At 37.5% G+C, this 19617-nt stretch overlaps 1 protein-coding gene across 1 annotated transcript; it reads left to right on the forward strand.

The window, feature by feature from the left end:
- Nucleotides 1-1638: 1638 nt before the first annotated feature.
- Nucleotides 1639-19306, forward strand: PNPT1 (polyribonucleotide nucleotidyltransferase 1). The gene is made up of 29 exons (XM_066995447.1): nucleotides 1639-1958; nucleotides 2399-2459; nucleotides 2779-2853; nucleotides 3436-3541; nucleotides 4539-4588; nucleotides 5056-5119; nucleotides 5200-5247; nucleotides 5841-5954; nucleotides 6224-6410; nucleotides 6853-6904; nucleotides 7198-7255; nucleotides 7407-7503; nucleotides 7601-7703; nucleotides 8157-8227; nucleotides 8727-8772; nucleotides 9548-9614; nucleotides 9705-9794; nucleotides 10585-10638; nucleotides 10752-10858; nucleotides 11536-11607; nucleotides 11719-11782; nucleotides 13078-13161; nucleotides 13599-13682; nucleotides 15563-15669; nucleotides 15756-15811; nucleotides 16357-16435; nucleotides 16877-16924; nucleotides 17310-17468; nucleotides 18239-19306. Exons 1-28 carry the CDS (start codon nucleotides 1735-1737, stop codon nucleotides 17463-17465), a joined length of 2424 nt encoding a protein of 807 aa, XP_066851548.1. The 5' UTR covers nucleotides 1639-1734; the 3' UTR covers nucleotides 17466-17468; nucleotides 18239-19306.
- Nucleotides 19307-19617: the final 311 nt, after the last annotated feature.

A 19617-nucleotide genomic window follows, 5' to 3' on the forward strand; every position in this document is an offset into this window, starting at 1 on the left:
TGAATTACCTTTTTTTTCTTCCTGAAGCATACATTTTGCATGGCCGCTTCTTAGTTTGAAAGTGACGGCATTTCTGTAAGAAAGATTTCAGAACAATGTCAGAACACAAGTTTTGACTATGTAACATGATTGATCACCGAAGTTAGGAGAACAGGATGTCACGGTTTCTTTTACATATAAATTATTGAGATGAAGCGTCAGGCATCTGGAGCTAATGGAAAAGTTTGTTGTATGCTGGTTACTCTTGACAAGTAAAATGTTCATGAGAAACACTTCACGCTAATTTTGTGTGGGTTTGTCCCTTGTGTGGGATGGATGGTGCCTTCTAGAAGAGGTTCATTTCTAGATTGCTTTTAAATCATCCTTACACATTTCTCCTCCAGGCCTTCATGATGCTTCTTCCTAAATTCTCCAACATTGTTCTGTTCAACCTCGACAGACTCTTGCTTTATGTTCACCTTCCACGAAATGCTACCCTGCTGTCTTTTCTTTGCCTGTCACTTGTAACATGCATTTCTCTGCTTTAAGTGTGTTGGCTTCCCACTAATTTAAGCTTTAAAAGCCCTAACTAACTGTCTCCTATGCTTAACAACTGAAGATAAGATTGTGTTACTTGTGACCTTTGCATTATATGAGTGTTTCCAAGTACTGCTTTTTCCCCTCTCACAAAATCAAATGCATTATTATAACACAGAGCTTCCTAGCTCACAGCAAGTAGGCATTCAGAATTTTAATTGAGTAATAGTGACACAAAAATCTTTCCAGGATGTCAGCAGCAGAGCAAACAGGAATGCTAAAAACCTGGTGAACATTCTTGATCTGCTACCTAATGTATTTCTGTACCAAAATAAAACTGCAGCAGTGAATTCTGGGTCTGACTGAAGCTCTTAGCCCTACCCAGGCCAAACCCCAAGTTTCTAGATCATTTTATTTCTGCTCTGTCTTGCCAAAAAGGTAAGAAACTTGTTGGCACAGAAGAAAAACTATTACTTGGGCTGTTCACAAAGCCCATGAATGTGGTTTTTACAAATGCTGACAAAATGGCAGGAAAATCCTGTGAAGGAACCGATGAGCGAGCAATATTGAAACAGCACTGGAACCAATCTGGTAATAAACTGCCTTAAATTTTTAATGAAATCTTACCCAGGTTTAAGCCGTGGTCTCCTGATGGCCCAAATTTTGGAGGGAACATGGCAGTTTGCGTTGTGGCAGGCCTGGTGGATGCTGCTCTGAGGAGCGGGGCAGTGGCAGGGCCTTGCTGGCCACCAGCATGGCTCTTCCTGCTCGCAGGCCCTGCAGCCCTAGATTTGTGAGGTGTTATTGTGGTTTTTGAGCTTTGCACCTAAGAAGTTCACATGGGACACGGTTTTCAGGGGAAAACAATTCAAAATGTGGTGGGTTTTGTGTATGTGTGTGTTTTTATTTTCCTTTTAGGCCTTTAAGGTGACAGTGACGCCTTGAGTGCCGGGGCTGTGACGTCTGGCCCCGTGACGGGACCAGCGCTCCCCTCACTGCCCCCCCGGCCATGGCGGCTCGGTGCCGTTGGCCCACCCGGCGCCGCCTGTCCCTGCGCGGGCTCCGTAGCCGGCGGAGCTCCGCCAGGGGGCGCCGGGCCGCGCTGACGCCACGGAACGGGGACGGCGGGCGGGGCGGCAGCCAACCCGCACCCAGCTTGTTCGGCGGCGGCCCGCTCCTCACCGCCCCCGCCAGCCAACGGCGGCGCGGCTGCTGCCGATGTGGCCGCCCCGTCCCGGCGCGATGGCCGCCGCCACGAGCTGCCGCCGAGCCGCGCTGGGCGCCCTGCCCCTGGGGGCCGTTGCGGCCGTTAGCGGCCGGGCCGCGGCGCGATGGCGGCGCCTGGCGCTGCCGGGAGGCTGCGGGCCGTGGCTGGCTCCTGCCCGCGGCGTGGCGACGCAGCCCGGGCCCGGCCGGGCCGTGGCGGTGGAGGTGGGGGGCAGGTGAGCGGCCACAGCGGCACCGAGGGACCGGGAGGCGGGGAGCGGGAATCGGCACCGCGGCGTTGTGCCGAGCGCCTGCACGGCGCCCAAACGCGGTTGGAGCAGGCGGTACCCCGCGTGTGGGACTGACAGACACCGTGTGTGACAGACAGACACCGCGTGTGACAGACACCCCGCGTGTGGGAGTGACTGACAGACAGACAGGCATCTTGTGCGGCTGGAGGCTTCGCCCCGAGCTGAAGGAATTGGGAGCTCTGGGGCAAAACCCCATCGGAGTTGCTTGTGGTTGGAGTTCCCCCCTTCCACATGTAATGAGGGTTTTCATATCCACCGTGAGGTGCAGCTGCTGTCCTTTAGGATAGGTGCTGGAGGTGAATGTAGGAGGCAATGGGGAGTTGCTTTACATTCACTGTCAGTAACAGATTGTTTCTTTCCCACAGGAAGATGGAACTGTCTTCTGGAAAGCTCGCTAGGTTTGCTGATGGGTCTGCTGTTGTTCAGGTAAAAAAAAAAAAAAAAAGATCCTAGAGTTTGTGGAACTTCAAAACTTTTGTGTGTGAGCAGCCATTACTGGTGCATTCCAGCCTGTAAAAAAGTTGTGCCAAGTCTCAAGTAGCAATTTAATCCCTAATGAAAGTGCAGCTATCTGTTGGGGGCAACGGCAGGCTTTTTTTTCCAACAACTTGCAAAAAGCATAGAATTATGCGGTTGTTTTTCTGCAGAGAGTATTGGGAACTGGAATATTAATATATGAATAAGTGTAGGACTTCAATTAATACTTTGGTTGCAGATAATCTTTTTTTTTTTTCTCTTGATCCAGCTAGGTGACACAGCAGTAATGGTCACAGCAGTCAGTAAAACCAAGCCTTCTGCATCTCAGTTCATGCCACTAGTGGTAAGTACTAATGACAAAACTTGTTCTGTGATAATTAGTGACAGCCTTTGCTGTGCTAATCATTAAATAGCAGAGCTCAAGATGCTGAGGGGAGAGAGGAAGGCAAGCAGCAGAGTACAGAGCTTGGACCTCAGAACAGCAGTCTGTGATAACATCACTGTATCTGTGGATGAAGGATGGTCAGTGGGTGTTCTCTCTACTGAGAGCTTTGTGAACTTGGATGTCTGCCACAGCATCCAGGTTTCAGACATCATATTTTAGTTGTGTGGAAAAAATGGCCGGAGTGTTATGCTCAAAGGGTTTACAAGTGTTAAGGATTAATGATTCCTGTTCTACCTTAAGACTGAATAATAATGGATTTCTCAGAGGGTCTATCCTGGGACATTGCCCATTCGATATTTGTGACAGTGACCTGAAATTTTTGCTCATCACACAGGATGCAGTTGATTCAGCATAGACCTTGCTCTGAGCCAGAGATTAGAGTATAGACCTTCTGAGGTGTCCTCTCTAACTTGAACAATTACGTGGCTTTGTAATTAGTGATCTGTTGTCCTTAGGAATCCTGGTTTTGTTTTTTAAAAGGTTGACTATCGTCAGAAAGCTGCAGCAGCAGGAAGAATTCCTACGAACTATTTAAGAAGAGAACTTGGTACTACTGACAAAGAAATTCTTACAAGCAGAGTAATAGGTAGGCTGAATCATTTTATTTATGATATTTTAAAAATATTACATAATATCCTCATGAGCCTCTGAGAAGAGGTAGTAACTTGCAACTGTTGCTTGCAAGGTTGATTGTTTCTGCAGTAATGTCAGGGAAAACCTACCTTGCACTTTCTTTTTGAAGTTTATTGGGGCTAATTGTAAAAACTTAAGTCATCTGGGGCTGTGTACATATTCCTTTATATATGTGTCTGGATCTCAAGAACTTTCATGTCACCTTAGTATATCTAAGATCTCACCTTCATGAGATGTCACCTCTGCAGTTCCATATCTATCTGGAGAAGTGGAAGAAAGAACCAAGTTAAACTCAAAAATACATGACAGACGGACTGAATCATATACATTCATTCCCTGTCTCTTGATTCCTCTTGAAGTCCTCTCTATCATGGCTTAAGACTTTCACAATTAAGATAACAGCTTTTGAAGTTCAATGTGTACATGAAGCTGATGTCAAATAAGTCAGCATTTTAAGACTGCATGAAACGAGTTGAGAGAGAACATCCTTTAAGGCCTGGGTTGTCAGAGTTCTACACACTTCAGACAAATAAAGTTAGGAGTAAATCTAGACATCTTGGAAGTAGCATACAGTCCTCAAAGAAAATCAATAAAAGCATTCCTGTCTTTTACGTCTCTTCATTGGAGGCATTTCTGGTAAAATGCTATTTAATAGACCATTTGTATCTTAAACCATAGAAGACTTTTTAATGTTTGTTACTGTGTGTTACGAGATGATTGATATACTTGCCCTTATATACCTCTTATTTTTCTCTGAGCACTGGTGAAATTTTAGAGTTGATTACATCTCATGCTAAAATTTCTTGTGGGTTCTCTACCCTTTCTCTTCTCATTTGTTTGGGTTGTTCATTTAAACTATCTCGTCAGTTTCTTGTGGAGTTTATTAGAAGGTAAACTGGATAATGACTACTGAAAGTTGAGTGCTTACACTCTCAATGTTTCTTTTGCAGATAGATCAATCAGACCACTCTTTCCAGTAGGCTACTTTTATGATACACAGGTATGTCGTGCTGACTGTCCTTAACTGTAGCTACCTTTAGAATGGAAGACTTGGCATGTCCAGTGAAAATTATAAGTGATAGAAAAGCAATTTTTATTGGCATCCAGGATGGCTTTACAGTTTGAAAAAGTCTAATTCTGTAATTCTACTTTTTAGTTTCTCATTTGCATGTCTTAAAATGTTTTTATTATATGCTAGTTCTCAAATTGTGTTGCAGAGATACAGAGAGAAAATTCAAAAGTGCTCTGTTACAACAAGGGAGAGAAAAAGTTAATAAGTGTTACATGTTATATTTTTCACATGTTTTTTCATAAGCCTCCTGGCTAAAGCACCTGAACCAGCTTTCCTTTTTAGTTTAAGCGTGTATAAAGATGTGGAATGTTTTGTTTTATTGTCCTTAGCTTTCTATTGACAGTTAATAAAAATTTATAGGTCAAAAATATTCACTGTCTTTTATCTTATGCCAGATCCTTTGTAATCTTTTAGCAGTAGATGGTGTCAATGATCCTGACATTCTGGCAATTAATGGAGGTAAGAAAACTCAAAATTATTGCTTGTGTGATTTTAATATAATTCATTTTTGCTAATAGATTTATATCTCTTTATTCTAGCTTCTGCAGCTCTTGCCTTATCTGATATTCCATGGAATGGTCCTATAGGTAAGTACATATTTTGAAATCCTGAGTATCTTGAATATAATGGGCAAATTAGACAACAGTTTGCTGCTTCTAACAAGAATTGGAGTCTAAAGGCCGATATCTTTTGCTTAATGCGCTGAAATTCACTTTATGATGCATAGAATTGTTGTGCTTCAGAGCAGCATATTTTCTGGACTAAATACGCTTATATAAGGATTTATAATCCAGAAATATTGTAATACAGTGGTCAGCAGCTTCCTTGAATTTTGTCTTTAAAGAAACTTAAAGCATTGTGGAGAAAGTAGTTGTATAAGAATACTTTTTCTCCAGGAACTCAGGAAGAGCTTTGCCATTGCAAATGTGTTATAGGAACTGTGTCACTGCAAATGTTTTATAAAGACCATAGGCGCTGCGCAGTGATACTGCCAAAGAGAAACTGAAGAATAGATAATCTTGCTTTATAGATTTGTTTTTAATGTATAGCTGACATGCTAATATTTTAAAACAAATCCTTAGCTTAATTATTGCTTTTAGATGTATAATTGTCAGAGTCAAGTGATGCCTTAGAAGAACTTTTCTTATTATAATAATAATTTTATGGAGTTTGTTTCTAGGTGCAGTAAGGGTAGGACTAATCGATGGAGAAACTGTTATCAATCCAACCCGAAAACAAATGTCTTCTAGCATTTTAAATTTAGTTGTTGCTGGAGCCCCACAAAATCAAGTTGGTAAGTGGGTTAACTATCAATATCTGTTGGGTACTCAGTTTGAAAATTGTAGGCAACTCTTTACAGATATCTTTCAAATCTTTGAAACTTCTGTTTCTAGGCAATAGTAGGAATGAACAGTATTGCTAGATAACTTTGGGGTAGAGTAAATTCCATTATTATGCAGTTTAAAGGTAACCTATATTGTCTTGGTTGAGTTGTAGATTGCTATTGAAATAAAAATAAAAATAAAATAGTAATTAATCTAGGGTTTAACTTTCCATTGCTAGTTATGTTGGAAGCAACTGCTGAGAATATATTGCAACAAGATTTCTGTCATGCCATCAAAGTAGGGGTGAAGCATACCCAGCACATAATTCAAGGAATTCAACAGCTAGTGAAAGAACAAGGTGTTGTCAAGAGAACTGTTCAGAAGTTATTTGTTGCTCCTGAGGAGATTGTGGAATGTGCAAAGAAGTAAGTTCAGAACAAACAATTTTGACCTAATTTCTGTTAAGTGACTCAGAAATACTTACTAATGATTATTTAGTCATTTGTGATTAAAATGTTTGGGATCTTGTTCAAGAAAATGTTTTCAATGTTTAGAATTTCTTGCTACATTTTCCGTAGAAACTTAGGGACACTGCCTTTAGCTCTTCTTTTATGCTTAGTGAGAAGGACATGGCAAAATAAGTGGTGTAAAAGCATTGCAAGCTCGTGCCATTCTTGTGGAATGGTTACACGGGGAGCCAGGGTTATGTTGGCTTTCGTGAACTTTGTCATGGAGGTGGTGGGGAGTAGGAGAGCAGAAGGCAGGATGGACAGCTGAGACCATTAGTGTTTGTAAATGGCAGTCTGATGCTTTCTTGCAAAAACCAAACATTTAGTCTTCAAAAATTTCTTTCTTTTCTTCCAAAAGACTTGCTTTTAACAAGATCTATGCAGTGTTCACGGATTCTAGTCATGATAAAGTAAGTAATCAATTCAAATGTGATTTGATTTAATATAATGAAATTGTAGTAAGACTTAATTCCTTTATGCTAACCTCTTCTCATCTGAATGTATGTGTAATAGTAATGAATTGTCTTGTAAATTCTTATCTGCCAGAACTAATTTCTTGTGATACATAATTGATCTGTTTGAAGTTGTGTGCAGGTCCTATTTTTCTTTGGGTCTTACAGAACTTTACAACAAACCCAACAACCCAAACTTCTTCTGTTATTCCACTCTGTAGAGTTAACTGGTTGCAAATCCTGTGTTCTAGATTTCTAGAGATGAAGCAATTAACAAAATAAGGCTTGAAACAGAAGAGCAGCTGAAAGGTATTTTATGCTTTCTTAGTATTTAGAAAATGTTTATATCAAACTAGCGGTACTTAAAATTACAGTGTGCTGTTTGTTGGCCATGCTATTTTAGAAGTTCTCTGAGATTCATTTCCTAATTTCAGTTACGGTTACTTTTTTTTATACCCAGAAAAATTTCCAGAGGCTGAGCCTTATGAAATCATGGAATCTTTCAATGTGGTCTCTAAGGATATTTTTAGAAATCTTATTCTGAATGAATATAGAAGGTAAGTATGTCAAATCCTTACTGTATAATTATTTCTGTCAATTTTTTCTCTGAGACTATAGTTTCATTGATTTCATAATTTCTGCTCCTAACTTTAGGTGTGATGGAAGAGATCTGACTTCCCTCAGAGATATTAAATGCGAAGTGAATATGTTTAAAATGCTTCATGGATCAGCCTTATTTCAGAGAGGTCAAACACAGGTAGTATTGTTAAATGATTTAAGTTCTAAATATAATGTATCAGAAGCCAAAAGGCTTGTACTTTTTGTTTAAACATGAAATTTCCTTATTCTATCCTGCTAAGAATAATGTGTGCTGGAAGTCTGTGTGATAAGCAGGCTAGCTATTTCATGCAGTATTGTCTGCACAATTAAGATCCATGGTTTTTAAATGAGCTTATTCAGTTTTAGTGAACAAACTGCTACAGGCTCCTGACAGGGTAGGAGGCATTAAATCAACATTTTTAAATGTGATCGCTTATAAGATTGTATAATCTTTATAAATCATGAGTGTTTGAGAGAAGAAGGTTTTCAGAAGTGGTAGATGATGGTACCATATTTGTTGCTGAAATTATTTTTTCATTCTTCATTATCAGTATGAAAAGTTGTAAAACATAGAAGTATCTAAGAGCTGTTTATTTATCCCTTATTCTAGGTTCTCTGTACAGTTACATTTGACTCCATAGAATCAAGTGTAAAATCAGATCTTATTTCAACAGCTGTGAGGTATGTGTATCTTTATGGTTTTCTGTCAGTGGTACTAACAGAGGGTGAGCACTTAAACACATTTTATAGAAATTGCTGTTAATAAGAAGACATTAATTCCATTGACATGTGTGAAGTTGAAGTGTACTGCAGTGTGTGCAGTAAGATGCTGATATTCTTGAGGTTTGTCTGCTGTCTGATGCATCAAAGTCTGCATAAAGCATTGATAAGGGCCTGTTCTATTCCAGACAGCTAGGAAAGCTGTTTAAATGTCTATAAAGATACAACCCTCATATGTTAACTCATATGAGTTAATCCTCGTATGTTAACTGTAGACCGTGTTTTTTAATTAATTTACTTAAAAAAAAAAAAAAAAAAAGGGAGGGGGCTGTTAATGAATCGACAGATCTGCAGGATTTACTTGGTCAATTTCTAGGTAGAGTTGAATATAATCTTACTACATATAATATTTAGGACACATTTGGTGGTTCTTTTTGACATGGTCTTGTTTTTTTAACAGTGGAGTTAAAGATAAAAACTTCATGCTGCATATGATGAGTTTCATTGTGAGCATCTTTCTTTCATTGTCACAGCATCTTTCTGCATGGTTTATATAAGGGCTTTAGGTCTTGCTCTCAGAATTGAAATTGTTTAATTCCAAGAATATGAATTATCTCTAGATTTGCTAGGTTTTGCTAATTACAATTTATATATGAATTTGTCCTATAGTTTATCAACAGAAATGCTGGTTTCCTAAAAAGCACTACATAATTTATAAGCTGCTATTTTATGCAGCCTTTCTAATAGTTTAACATCAGGTTAGTTTCTTAAAGACAGGTTACTACTGCAGGCAGGATTAACCTGCTCAATTACTTCTAGTAAATTAATGTGTGCAGCTGACATGCTACACTAGTAGTCAATAAGTGCTTTTACATCTCCAGTCTTAGTCAGCCTTTGGAACTTGACCAAAGTATTTTGTACAGGCAAGAGACATATTTGTGTCATCTGTATGACAGAAACAAGATTTCTGATATGTTGTTTGACAAGTTTAGTTAGAGTAAGCCTGTTGTCCTATTCCTTGGCTACCTTGCAGCTGCTTTATTCTCTTTTGTTATGGGGAATTAAAGCATGAACTAAGTGAACGCTGTCAACTAATCCTGACTTGCAAACTAAGTGACTGATAGAAGTTGTGTGGTTGTTTAATATTTAGTTGTTGTTTTTTTTGCTTTTGCCTTGAGACGCACCAAAACTTCAAAGAGACTTTTTCAAAGTGTTTGTTTTGAAGAGAAAAAGAAACAAGTTAATCTCCTGTATGTGCGCTTCTATTTTTTTGCTCTATAGTTTCCTCCTTATGCAACAAACGAGATTGGCAAAGTTACTGGTGTAAACAGAAGAGAACTTGGACATGGTAGGTTAAAACTACAGAAGTTGTTTTATGCTGTAAGCTCTAATATTTTGATCGTCTTTTATTTATGGCTTTTATTTGTATTTTTAACAGGTGCACTGGCAGAGCGAGCACTGAAACCAATTATTCCTCAGGATTTCCCTTTCACAATACGAGTTACTTCTGAAGTCTTAGAGTCAAATGGTATTATGGCTTTCTTGTTCTTCAAGAAACGAGATAGTCTTGTTCTTAAACAAAAAACCTCAAGTTTGACAAACTACATATAGATGTTTTTGTAGACAACAGATTTCAGTTTTAAGCCTTTTAATCTTGGTGGCTCTACTATCTGAAGTATTTTAAAATATGGACCTTTCCTTTCCATTTGTAAAGTAGCACAGTATCAATACAAGGTGTAAGTATAAATGCAGACTTTATTGAAGTGGCCTTTTTGGGGCATTTTTATGCTCCAGAGTGAGGAATATGTTAGTATGTACTGAAACCCATTCTTCAGTATTTAACCACAGCTGGTAACCTTCCTGATGTACAGATAATACCTGTTTTCTTTATCTCCCCATTTTGGGAGGAAGCTATTGATTTCACCTTTCTGCAGATTCTGCTTTGTGGCCAGGAGTTCCATGAGAGCCACCTGCAACTTCCTAGCAGTTGTAGTGAGATTTGGTGTCTGGGAGGAGGAGTTACTGAGGAAAGGGAATGAGTCCCATTTGCAGCTGACAAACTCCCCAGCTTGATGATCAGTTCTTGCTCAGTATCACAAAAGATTCAAACTGTTAAGTTTCTTGCTAAAGTGCTTTTGCTACAGAAACTGTCTGGTAAACTAATTATTTATTGTAGTACATGTATTGCCCAATGGTATCTTCTGGCTACCAGAACATAATTTTCCAACTGTCATTGAACAATATCACCAGTAAGTCTTGTTTCGAATGCTTCTTACCAGGGTTTAATACTATTTTTCTCGTATATTCTAACTCTGTAGGGTCATCTTCAATGGCTTCTGCATGTGGTGGAAGTTTGGCATTAATGGATGCAGGTACAAAACATGGCACTTAAGGATAAACTGCATATGATAATGCGTTAAAGGATTTGGAGATGACCAAAGCTTATTAAAAAAAAAAAAAATGTACATTTAATTACCACTGTTAGGAGTTCCAGTATCGAGTGCAGTGGCAGGTGTAGCAGTGGGTCTCGTTACCAAATACAGTCCAGAAAAAGGAGATCTTGAGGACTATCGTTTGCTGACAGACATCCTGGTGAGTTTTGGTAGCACAGTGGTTACTACTGATGTTCAATTCTGTAAAATACCTCTACATCCTTTCTGTAACATTATTTTTACCCACTTAATTCTAGAACATATGCTACTGGATATATTAGTAGTTTTGTCTTCTGTTTTGTCTTGCAGCTGCCTCTATTATGTAAAAAAAATCTATAAAATGTCTAGTCATGTTAATTTTGTGTAACTACTCAGTTGTTACTTTTAAGCTCTGATAAGTGTACTATTTTAAATAAATTTTATCTCTTGTGGAAGAAAGGGTCATAATTATTGGAATCAGTAGTTTACTGAAAAACACAGTATATTGGAAGGAGAGCAATTGGCAAGGTTGCTGGGGAGGAAAAAATGCACGTGATCATGCTGCTGTTTCCTGTGGCAGCTGTTGATCGTACCAAGTAAACTGGGGATTTATTCAAAAACTAGGCCACAAACACAAAAGCTCTCAGCTTATAAGAACAGAAAGGAACTGTGTTAATCAGGAGTGGTGAAGTAAGGGTGGGGAAAAAAAAAGATACAAATAGGAAAAGTGACACCAAGTCTTCAAGTGGCTCCTAGTCTACTTTGTGGTTTACTGAAGCCTAGAATGCACTTTTGGTGTAATGAGAATTGGTACTGGGACATAGTTACTCCAATTTTTCTTTCTGCCTGTACTGACAGGGAATTGAAGATTACTATGGTGATATGGATTTCAAGATGGCGGGTACTAATAAAGGGATAACTGCCTTGCAGGTATTGTAACATGAAAGATTAATTTTATCAATCTTCAGAAATGTCTGTCTAAAAAAGCTTTCCGTGTATATTGATGCTACTTAACTCACTACTTAACTCTTTTCACATTAGGTTGATCTAAAACTACCAGGAATACCAATAAAAATTGTCATGGAAGCTATTCAGCAAGGCACTGGTATGTCCATATTAAGATTTGCACCCATTATATTAAGTTATAAAATGTATTAAATTAAATATTTAAATATTTTATTTTGGGGGGGGTGGGGGGCTAAGGCAGGCATGGGGATTAAAAAAAAAGTTCAGTGTTATATTCTATGCTTGAATATTAGTACTTGATACAGAACAAACTTTTGTTTGTTTGTTGAGAGCATTTAGTCTTCAAAAAAGCTTGCCCTTCCCAGCATGGTTATCTTCCATATCGTTTTACATAGTGTATGTGAAAGTGTGTGCTGCTCCTAGAGGTATACTTTCTTGTTAAGAGAACAAAAAATACTTAATGCAAATGGTGTGATTCTAATGATGACCAATTTAAATCAATGTATAACTTCTGGAAAAAAATGCGGTAAAACTTGTGGTTGAGCAAACTGGAGGGGGGGGGGGGGGAAAGGTAGGGTAAAAGTCCTTGACATCTCAGGGAGTTCATCATTAACATGCAGTAGCTCAATACTCCTTAAATAATACAGGTAACGAAGGCTGAAGTGCAGCTTTGGGCACTGAAATTGGATTGCTTTTGATAGGTGAAAGTTGGGAGAGGCAAGAGTCACCTAGTTGCTATTTAAATACTTAAGTGTTTGTTGTTCCGAATACAGTTAACAAACATCCTATTCCATGTTTGTTTTAAATCCAACAGAATAATGCTATCAAAAACAGCAGCAAACTTTTTCTTGCTTATCATAAATTCAAATATATCTACTATTGAAACTTACTCTTCTTTGTATTCTCGTGTGTACAGCTGAAATATTATTGAGCCATATGAAAACTGAAGGTACAAGCATTAATAAGGATTTCTCTAGTTGTAAGAAATTTCCACTCAACTGCGACAACACTTTAACTGATCTTCTTGAAGTGATACACCTTTGAACAGGAATTACTAGTTCTTCTATTTTAATAAATGTTTTCTTGTTAAAGTTTCAGGCCAGTATATCATAACTTAGCTAATCAAAGCTACACCCTGTTGCTCTCATCATCTCTAATTTATTTAAATAATAGCATACAGTTCTGTGCTTCATTGTTAACGTTTTGGTCTGCATAAAGTGCTGAAGGTGTAGGACTAGTACACAGAGCAGAAAGTCGTACTCCAACAAAGGTACACTACCTAAAATGTGTCATATTACCATGATATATTGTTAAGTTAGGCAAGAGGTAGATTTCATGAATGGATGTTATCTACTTTATAACAAAAGCAACATAAATTTATATTAGTCTTATGCAAAACTTTTCCCTCTTCTTCCTTTTCCCAAACCACTACAGCTGCAAAGAGGGAGATTTTGCAAATTATGAACCAAACACTGGCAAAACCCAGACCTAACAGAAAAGAAAATGGACCAGTTGTAGGTAATTATTAATTGTATGTTGATATGAATTGATGTCTTTTTATAGTTTTTAACAATAAATTACTGTTTAAAACTGCTTTTTTTAATGAATGTATCATATTTTTCTGTCTTTCGTGATTTCTGAGGGGAGTTGTTGTTTTTTATTGCCCTGAGGGGCAGTACTGTACTACTTCATTGCACATTAGAAAGCAGAATAAGCTGAAGTTGTGTGGAACTCACAAAATGAGAATAGATATAGATGCCAGCATTGGATTGGCTTAAGGTAATTTACACTCAAATTACTTACGTTCTAAGTCTTCATTAATTCTAATACTTAAACATAATTTCATCAGTATTCAGCATATAATATGACTAGCCATAAAAAAAAGAAGGACTTTTGTGATGGTATTCAGGATCATCATACTTAGCATTTCAAAGTATATTTATGTGTTCTTTCAGAAACAATCCATGTGCCATTATCAAAAAGGTTAAGGTTCATGGGTCCTGGGGCCTATAATTTGAAAAAACTTCAAGCACAGACGGGTAAGACATCTTTGTTTTCCTGTGATCACTTATCCTTAAGTGTTAATAGCTTCTTTTCACTGTACAAAAATCTCTTGTATGGGGTTTTAATTAGTGGAACTTGGTAGCACATAAATTACTAGCACAGCTACTGTTAAGTGTTAATGCTACCTTTCATGTCCTTTCAGAACCTAGACAAAGGTAGGCTTAAACTTTACAAATTGTTCTGTAGAACACCTCTGTTTAATACCTGAGGGCATTTATGCTTCAGTAGAAACATCCTAGCAAGTTATATAGGAAGAAATATTAAGTGAAGAAGGTGCTTTATACTGCAGCCTGTCTAACAGTGTTTGTTTAGACTAGTATGTTTAGCCATTCCAATACTCAGTACAGATCAACGTACAGTAAAGGCTCAATAAATAAGAGATTCCAGTGTTTCAAATAGATAAAGCTCATTTTGGCTATTCTGTTGTGTAGATTCTCTGTAGAAGTGCTTATAGGTTTTCTTGCAGCAGGAATTTCCAGAAGTATGGCGCACACATGAATGAGTGGTGAAGCCAAGCGAGTGATACGTTATGAACATGTTGCAGTATAGATCAAATGTATGTAGTCTTTCTGCCTGTAGACTAAAGCTTTTTGATTAGGAAGAGGTACTGAGCTCTTTTCTATGGTGCTCTTGCCCTGTTTTCTTAGGACTCTGTGAGGAGTTTGTATATGCTGTTAACATGCTGAGAAATGTTAGAAATAGAGCTCACTATCATGTTGCAGGAGTGACGTGTACTGGGGCTTAAACTAGTAACAAGTAGTGTGGGAGAAGTTTACTGACCTCATTACATTTCTTGGAAAAAAACTTGTTCTGCTTGACGTTAGGTGCCAAATTCAAAGTTAACATCTTCTGTACTACCATTTCCCAAATAGGGCAGCTGATGCATTGGTAGAGGTTGGACTAATGGAGGTTGAAATTAGACCAATAGCTGCAGTTGGCTTCAGAAGTTAGTGGGCAGAATTTTTAAAGTGTTAAGAACTTTAGGTATTTGAGAGGCTGTACTTTGTTTGTTACTTTCAAACCAGTGAAACTAGACTTAATCCAAACTTTACACCTCGCCAACATGATGAAGCTAATAATCAGCCAATGTTCAGCCATGATAGAGGTGTTTCTGCTGTAATACCATTAAATATATCAGATTCTTCTGAACACTTATCTGTAAGTACAGGTTCTTTCTTTCATTGGTTAATATAGTAAAATTTCACACATTGCCTACTTTTAGAGAACTACATTTTAAAAATGTTTGATGTTCATAGCATATCAAGTAGATGTTCTGCTTCAGCTGCTTTGGACTAGGAACTCTTTTAATAATCTAGCTGGCTTGGGTAGTGCTTGTCAGGGGGCTGGGTTGGAGAAAAGAGATTATGCTACTTTGACTGCAAGCATATGTGGCCTGTTGGATGGAAAACTAGTCGAGAGGTGTGAAGAATTTCTGTGCAACCTTACTATGTTCTAGCTCTGAAAAACTTTAATTTCCATCAGCTATTAATGAAAGCTACAGTTTAATAATGAAATTCATAAACATTAATGAAGAAGCTAAGATTAAATTAAGCTCTCAAGATTTTTTCCACTTACAGCAGGGTTATAGCAAGCAACAATTGTGCAAATGTGGATGGTTCCATGTGGAACACAAGCTCGTGCAGGTATACCTGTGACATGGTTTATACAGTTGTATGTAGAGCTGTCCAGTGCCTAGTCTGAAGAATATTTGAAATGATGAGGACTTGAGATCTTTGTCAGACTATGCAAAACCATTTTGCTCTATGCAAGTCTTTACTAAATGTGAATTTTCTGCTTGCTGAAAAAATAGGAATGTTCACCAAGGATTCTTTGATTAATAAATTCTATTTCTAAGGTGTAACTTTAAGTCAGCTGGATGAAGAGACGTATTCTGTGTTTGCTCCCACACCTAGTGCTATGCATGAAGCAAGAGAGTTTATCCGTGAAATCTGCAAAGATGATGTAAGGACAGACTTTTTGTTGTTAGATTTTTCAGTTTGCAGTTTGTGAGTACGTGTCTTACTGTTTTTTTTCTCTTTTCCCTACAGCAGGAAGTTAATTTGGAATTTGGTGCAGTTTATACAGCCACAATTACTGAAATTAGGTATGAAAAGTTCTCTGAAATTGAATTTAATTTATTTACATAGGTATATTCCTGAAACATAGATAGGATTATAAAATTGGTTTTTAAAGCATGCCAAACTTCTGCGGGTGATGTTGGCACCTGCGTTATTCCTAGTATTTTGCTCTATTGAAAACATTCTCTTAATAAGGCTGTTTCTTTTTGCTATTTAGTTATTAGAATGTCTCCTTAAATTACAGGCTTGAAGGTCTTTTTTCATCTTTGTATCTGAGAGAGATGATTGGAATTTGCTTTCACTTGTTTGAAAGGACACATCTTGGATTGAAGTGGCAAGCACTTTTTGGATGTACTTTGTATTTAAAATAGTTAGGACAGTGTAGTTTCCATCCAGTTTAGATTAAGGAGAAATGCATAGCCATGGTTGAGAGGAGAATTTTAAAAAAGGATGAGTAATATCTTGTCTATGAAAAGTTTTCTAATGTTTGTTTTTGGAGTAAATTTGCGAAATAAGTTATATGTATGACTTCTATCAGTGTATTTTTGAAATGACTTGTTCTGTTTTCCAGAGATTCTGGAGTGATGATAAAATTGTATCCAAACATGACACCAGTGTTACTTCATAATTCACAGCTCGATCAAAGAAAGGTAATGCATCCTTAAACAAATGTAAACTAGAGATTCTAAAACACTTTTTTTTTGTTTTAAATGAATTCTTACCTAACCTAGTTTCCATCAGCTGTAACACACATACTGGAGTCTAGAGTCTATTTTTGTAACACAAAAAGCTGTCTTAGACTAGCAGCATTTTCTTGTTTAACCTTTGCTTGCCCTGTGTTTAGAGCTGCAAGGAGTCTCGCTGTATGCTTGCTATCATCCTGTTGTTGATACTTTTATGGACATCACGTCTTTAGTTCTAATACCCTTTCTATGTAACGTAGAAGTCTGTAGTTCATTAGTTGACTAGTTCATTGAGCCACTTTGGTCCATGCGTGGTTGCTTGAGATGTAGCATGAAGACAACTGTGTATTTTTTGTTTGTTTTTTCCCTCCTGAAAACTGAGTTTTTCTGAAAAATCCTGTGTTCTAGATTAAACATCCTAGTGCCCTGGGATTAGAAGTTGGACAAGAAATTCAGGTAGATTTTTTTGAACTTTAAAATGATAACAAACTCTTTGTATTTTAGTATTTGAATTTTTTTGTTTTGTGTTTCTGAAGGAAATACTTTGCTATATCAGATTGCTTTTCTGTGCTGCTTAAATGCCTGATCACCTCCAATCAGAGTTTTTAGTGTCATGCCCTTGCTGTCTTAGGTACCATGTTGACCTGACTAAGCCGTATAGATGAAACAGTGTCTGTTGTATGTGATTTTGCATGTTTGGGGTTTTTTTAAGCATTTTCCTCTCTTTTTTTTTAAAGCTAATTCTATCTTTAAGTTGATCAGTCTCGTATGGTGATTTAAGATAACGTTATCAGATCTGAAAGCGGTGTGGTGGTCTTAAAGTGGTAAGTTTTCTTAACAGGTTAAATACTTCGGGCGTGATCCAACTGATGGTAGAATGAGGCTTTCACGTAAAATTCTGCAGTCACCAGCCACAACTGTGCTTAAAACCCTCACAGACAAAAACAGCATTATGATGGGAGGTACTGTTCCACAGTCATCTACTTCATCTCAATGACTGGTAAGGCCACAGGAAACATTTGACAGCTCAGTACTGTGCCTTCTTTACAACTGTTGTATAGGACTATCAGTCTGTTTCTTGTACTGTATAGCTGATATTCAGTGTTGTGTGAATACTGCTTGCCAATTGTTACAATTTATCATAAGGTAGCACCTTGCCTTCCATACCACTTTGTTCTAAAGAGCTTGATGCTGTAAAAAGAGTACAAATTCTTTGATGGTTTCAGTCATCCTAGACAGTGTATTTTCTCCAAAACCAACATACTTATTAATCTAGAATACCTGTAAGTATTCTATCTTCTCTACCCTGCCACCATTTTTTATATTGGGGTAGGGGGAAGGGCAGGGTAGGGGAAGGTGGGGTTGTTGTTTGTTTTGTTTTGTTTTTCAGTTTTCTTGAAACTGAAACTCACTTACTGGAGTGCCAAAAGCTCTTCTCTAGAACTAGTTTCCAAGCATGCATTTGATGGTTGATAGATTTGTCTCAACTTTTCCCAAATCTATTCTGTGTATTCTGTTTTCCTTAGGAAGCTGCTAGAGCTGGAAGGTATCTGATCATAAGATTAAGAGTAATTGTGCAACAAGGTTGGCAAATAGAGTTGCAAATGCACCCCTGATAACTTAAGGCGATCTGTGGCAATCTTCTACAAATGATTCACAATGCTAGAAGAAATTAAAATTCAGTGAAGAAAATTACAGTCTTTCAAAAAGTGTTTCTGAATTTGATGTCTTGATATTAGTTGGTTACAGAATATTTTCTTTCTCTTTCAGGGAAAAAAAGGCCTGGTAGTTCATGGAAACATGAGACACCTTTGCTTGAATCTGCAGATGTCTTCACAAGAATCTGCATGTGGATGGTAGTGAATCATATTTTTAAAATAGATGGTATTCATGCTTAAAGGTGATGTAGAACTTAAAAGTATTCAAACTGATTAAAAAATTGTTCAAAAGAAACAGGAAAAACCAATATTCTTACATTGTGTAGCATGGGTGAGAATCTAAGAATGTGGAATTGCATAGACTGAAGAGCAGACTACTTTAAGTCATTTCAGTGCTTAAGATTCTTCCTGCTACCATCTCAGGATAAAAATGCAAAGATGGAAGGCAAGTACTTAAAAGTACTTCCTGGGAGAAGGAATTCTCCTATTTGGTTGATGAGGTATGACAGTGGTTGAGAGGCATACTTGGCCAGTCCAGGTTTTACTGGCTTTTCAGTGTCTAAGATTTAAATGCTGAGCAAAATGTGAAAACTTTACAAATTATCACCTGTATCATGATGGGTACTCTTTCAGATAAATACATAATAACTGCCATAGGGTTCGGACTTGCTAAGGTATCTGAGCAGAAGGGGGACAAAAATGAAGAACCTACCTGAAACAACATCACTTATCTGGGTTCATTAATACTGGGTTTTAAGATACATAATAAAAATACTAAAATAATTGTTTTACAATAAACAAATGATGTGATGGTTCTTTCCCCCAAAACCTCCTCATTAAGAGTCTCAGAATTCCTCTATATGATTATGTTCTATTATCAGACTCACTGATCTCTTTTAAATTTCGAAACATACAACTCCTTGTTTTTTTCTACTGTGATGTACAGACCTTAAAAATCAATGAGGTATCCCTTCTGGTGTACCCAAATCTGTAGATATTCCTAACAGGAAAATCAAGTTTCTAATGGCAAGTCAGCTCTGGACCTCCTGAAAGAAAAAAAGAAAAAAAGAAAAAAAAAACAGTGGAGAGAAGAGAAATGTGAATGTATAGTAAAAAAAATATTTTGCCTTTTTTATTCTGACCTAAAATATTAAAAAAAAAAAAAAAAAATGGCCCCCTTCTTTGTTGTTGTCTGTCTTTTATTATGTAAAATGGAAAAATTTTTCCTTAACAATCTTTGCTCTTCTGTGAGAACTGTATCCTTGTATTTCTTAGCAAGAATTCTAATGTCCTTGCTTCCTGTGAATTAACTTAAATGGCTGGTATCCTGGCTGCTCCCTATCATCCTGTATAGTGTTAATGAAATAGTGACAAATGTTAAAATTCCTGAACGGAAGCTCAGAAACATTTTCATTTCTCATAACTGTTTTCAGAAATTGACTTTTGCAATCTTAATTGGTTTTCCAAGGTTTAGCTTATTTTTATTATAGA

This window comes from Anser cygnoides, chromosome 3, assembly GCF_040182565.1.
Source record: "Anser cygnoides isolate HZ-2024a breed goose chromosome 3, Taihu_goose_T2T_genome, whole genome shotgun sequence".
Classification (NCBI taxonomy): Eukaryota; Metazoa; Chordata; class Aves; order Anseriformes; family Anatidae; genus Anser; species Anser cygnoides.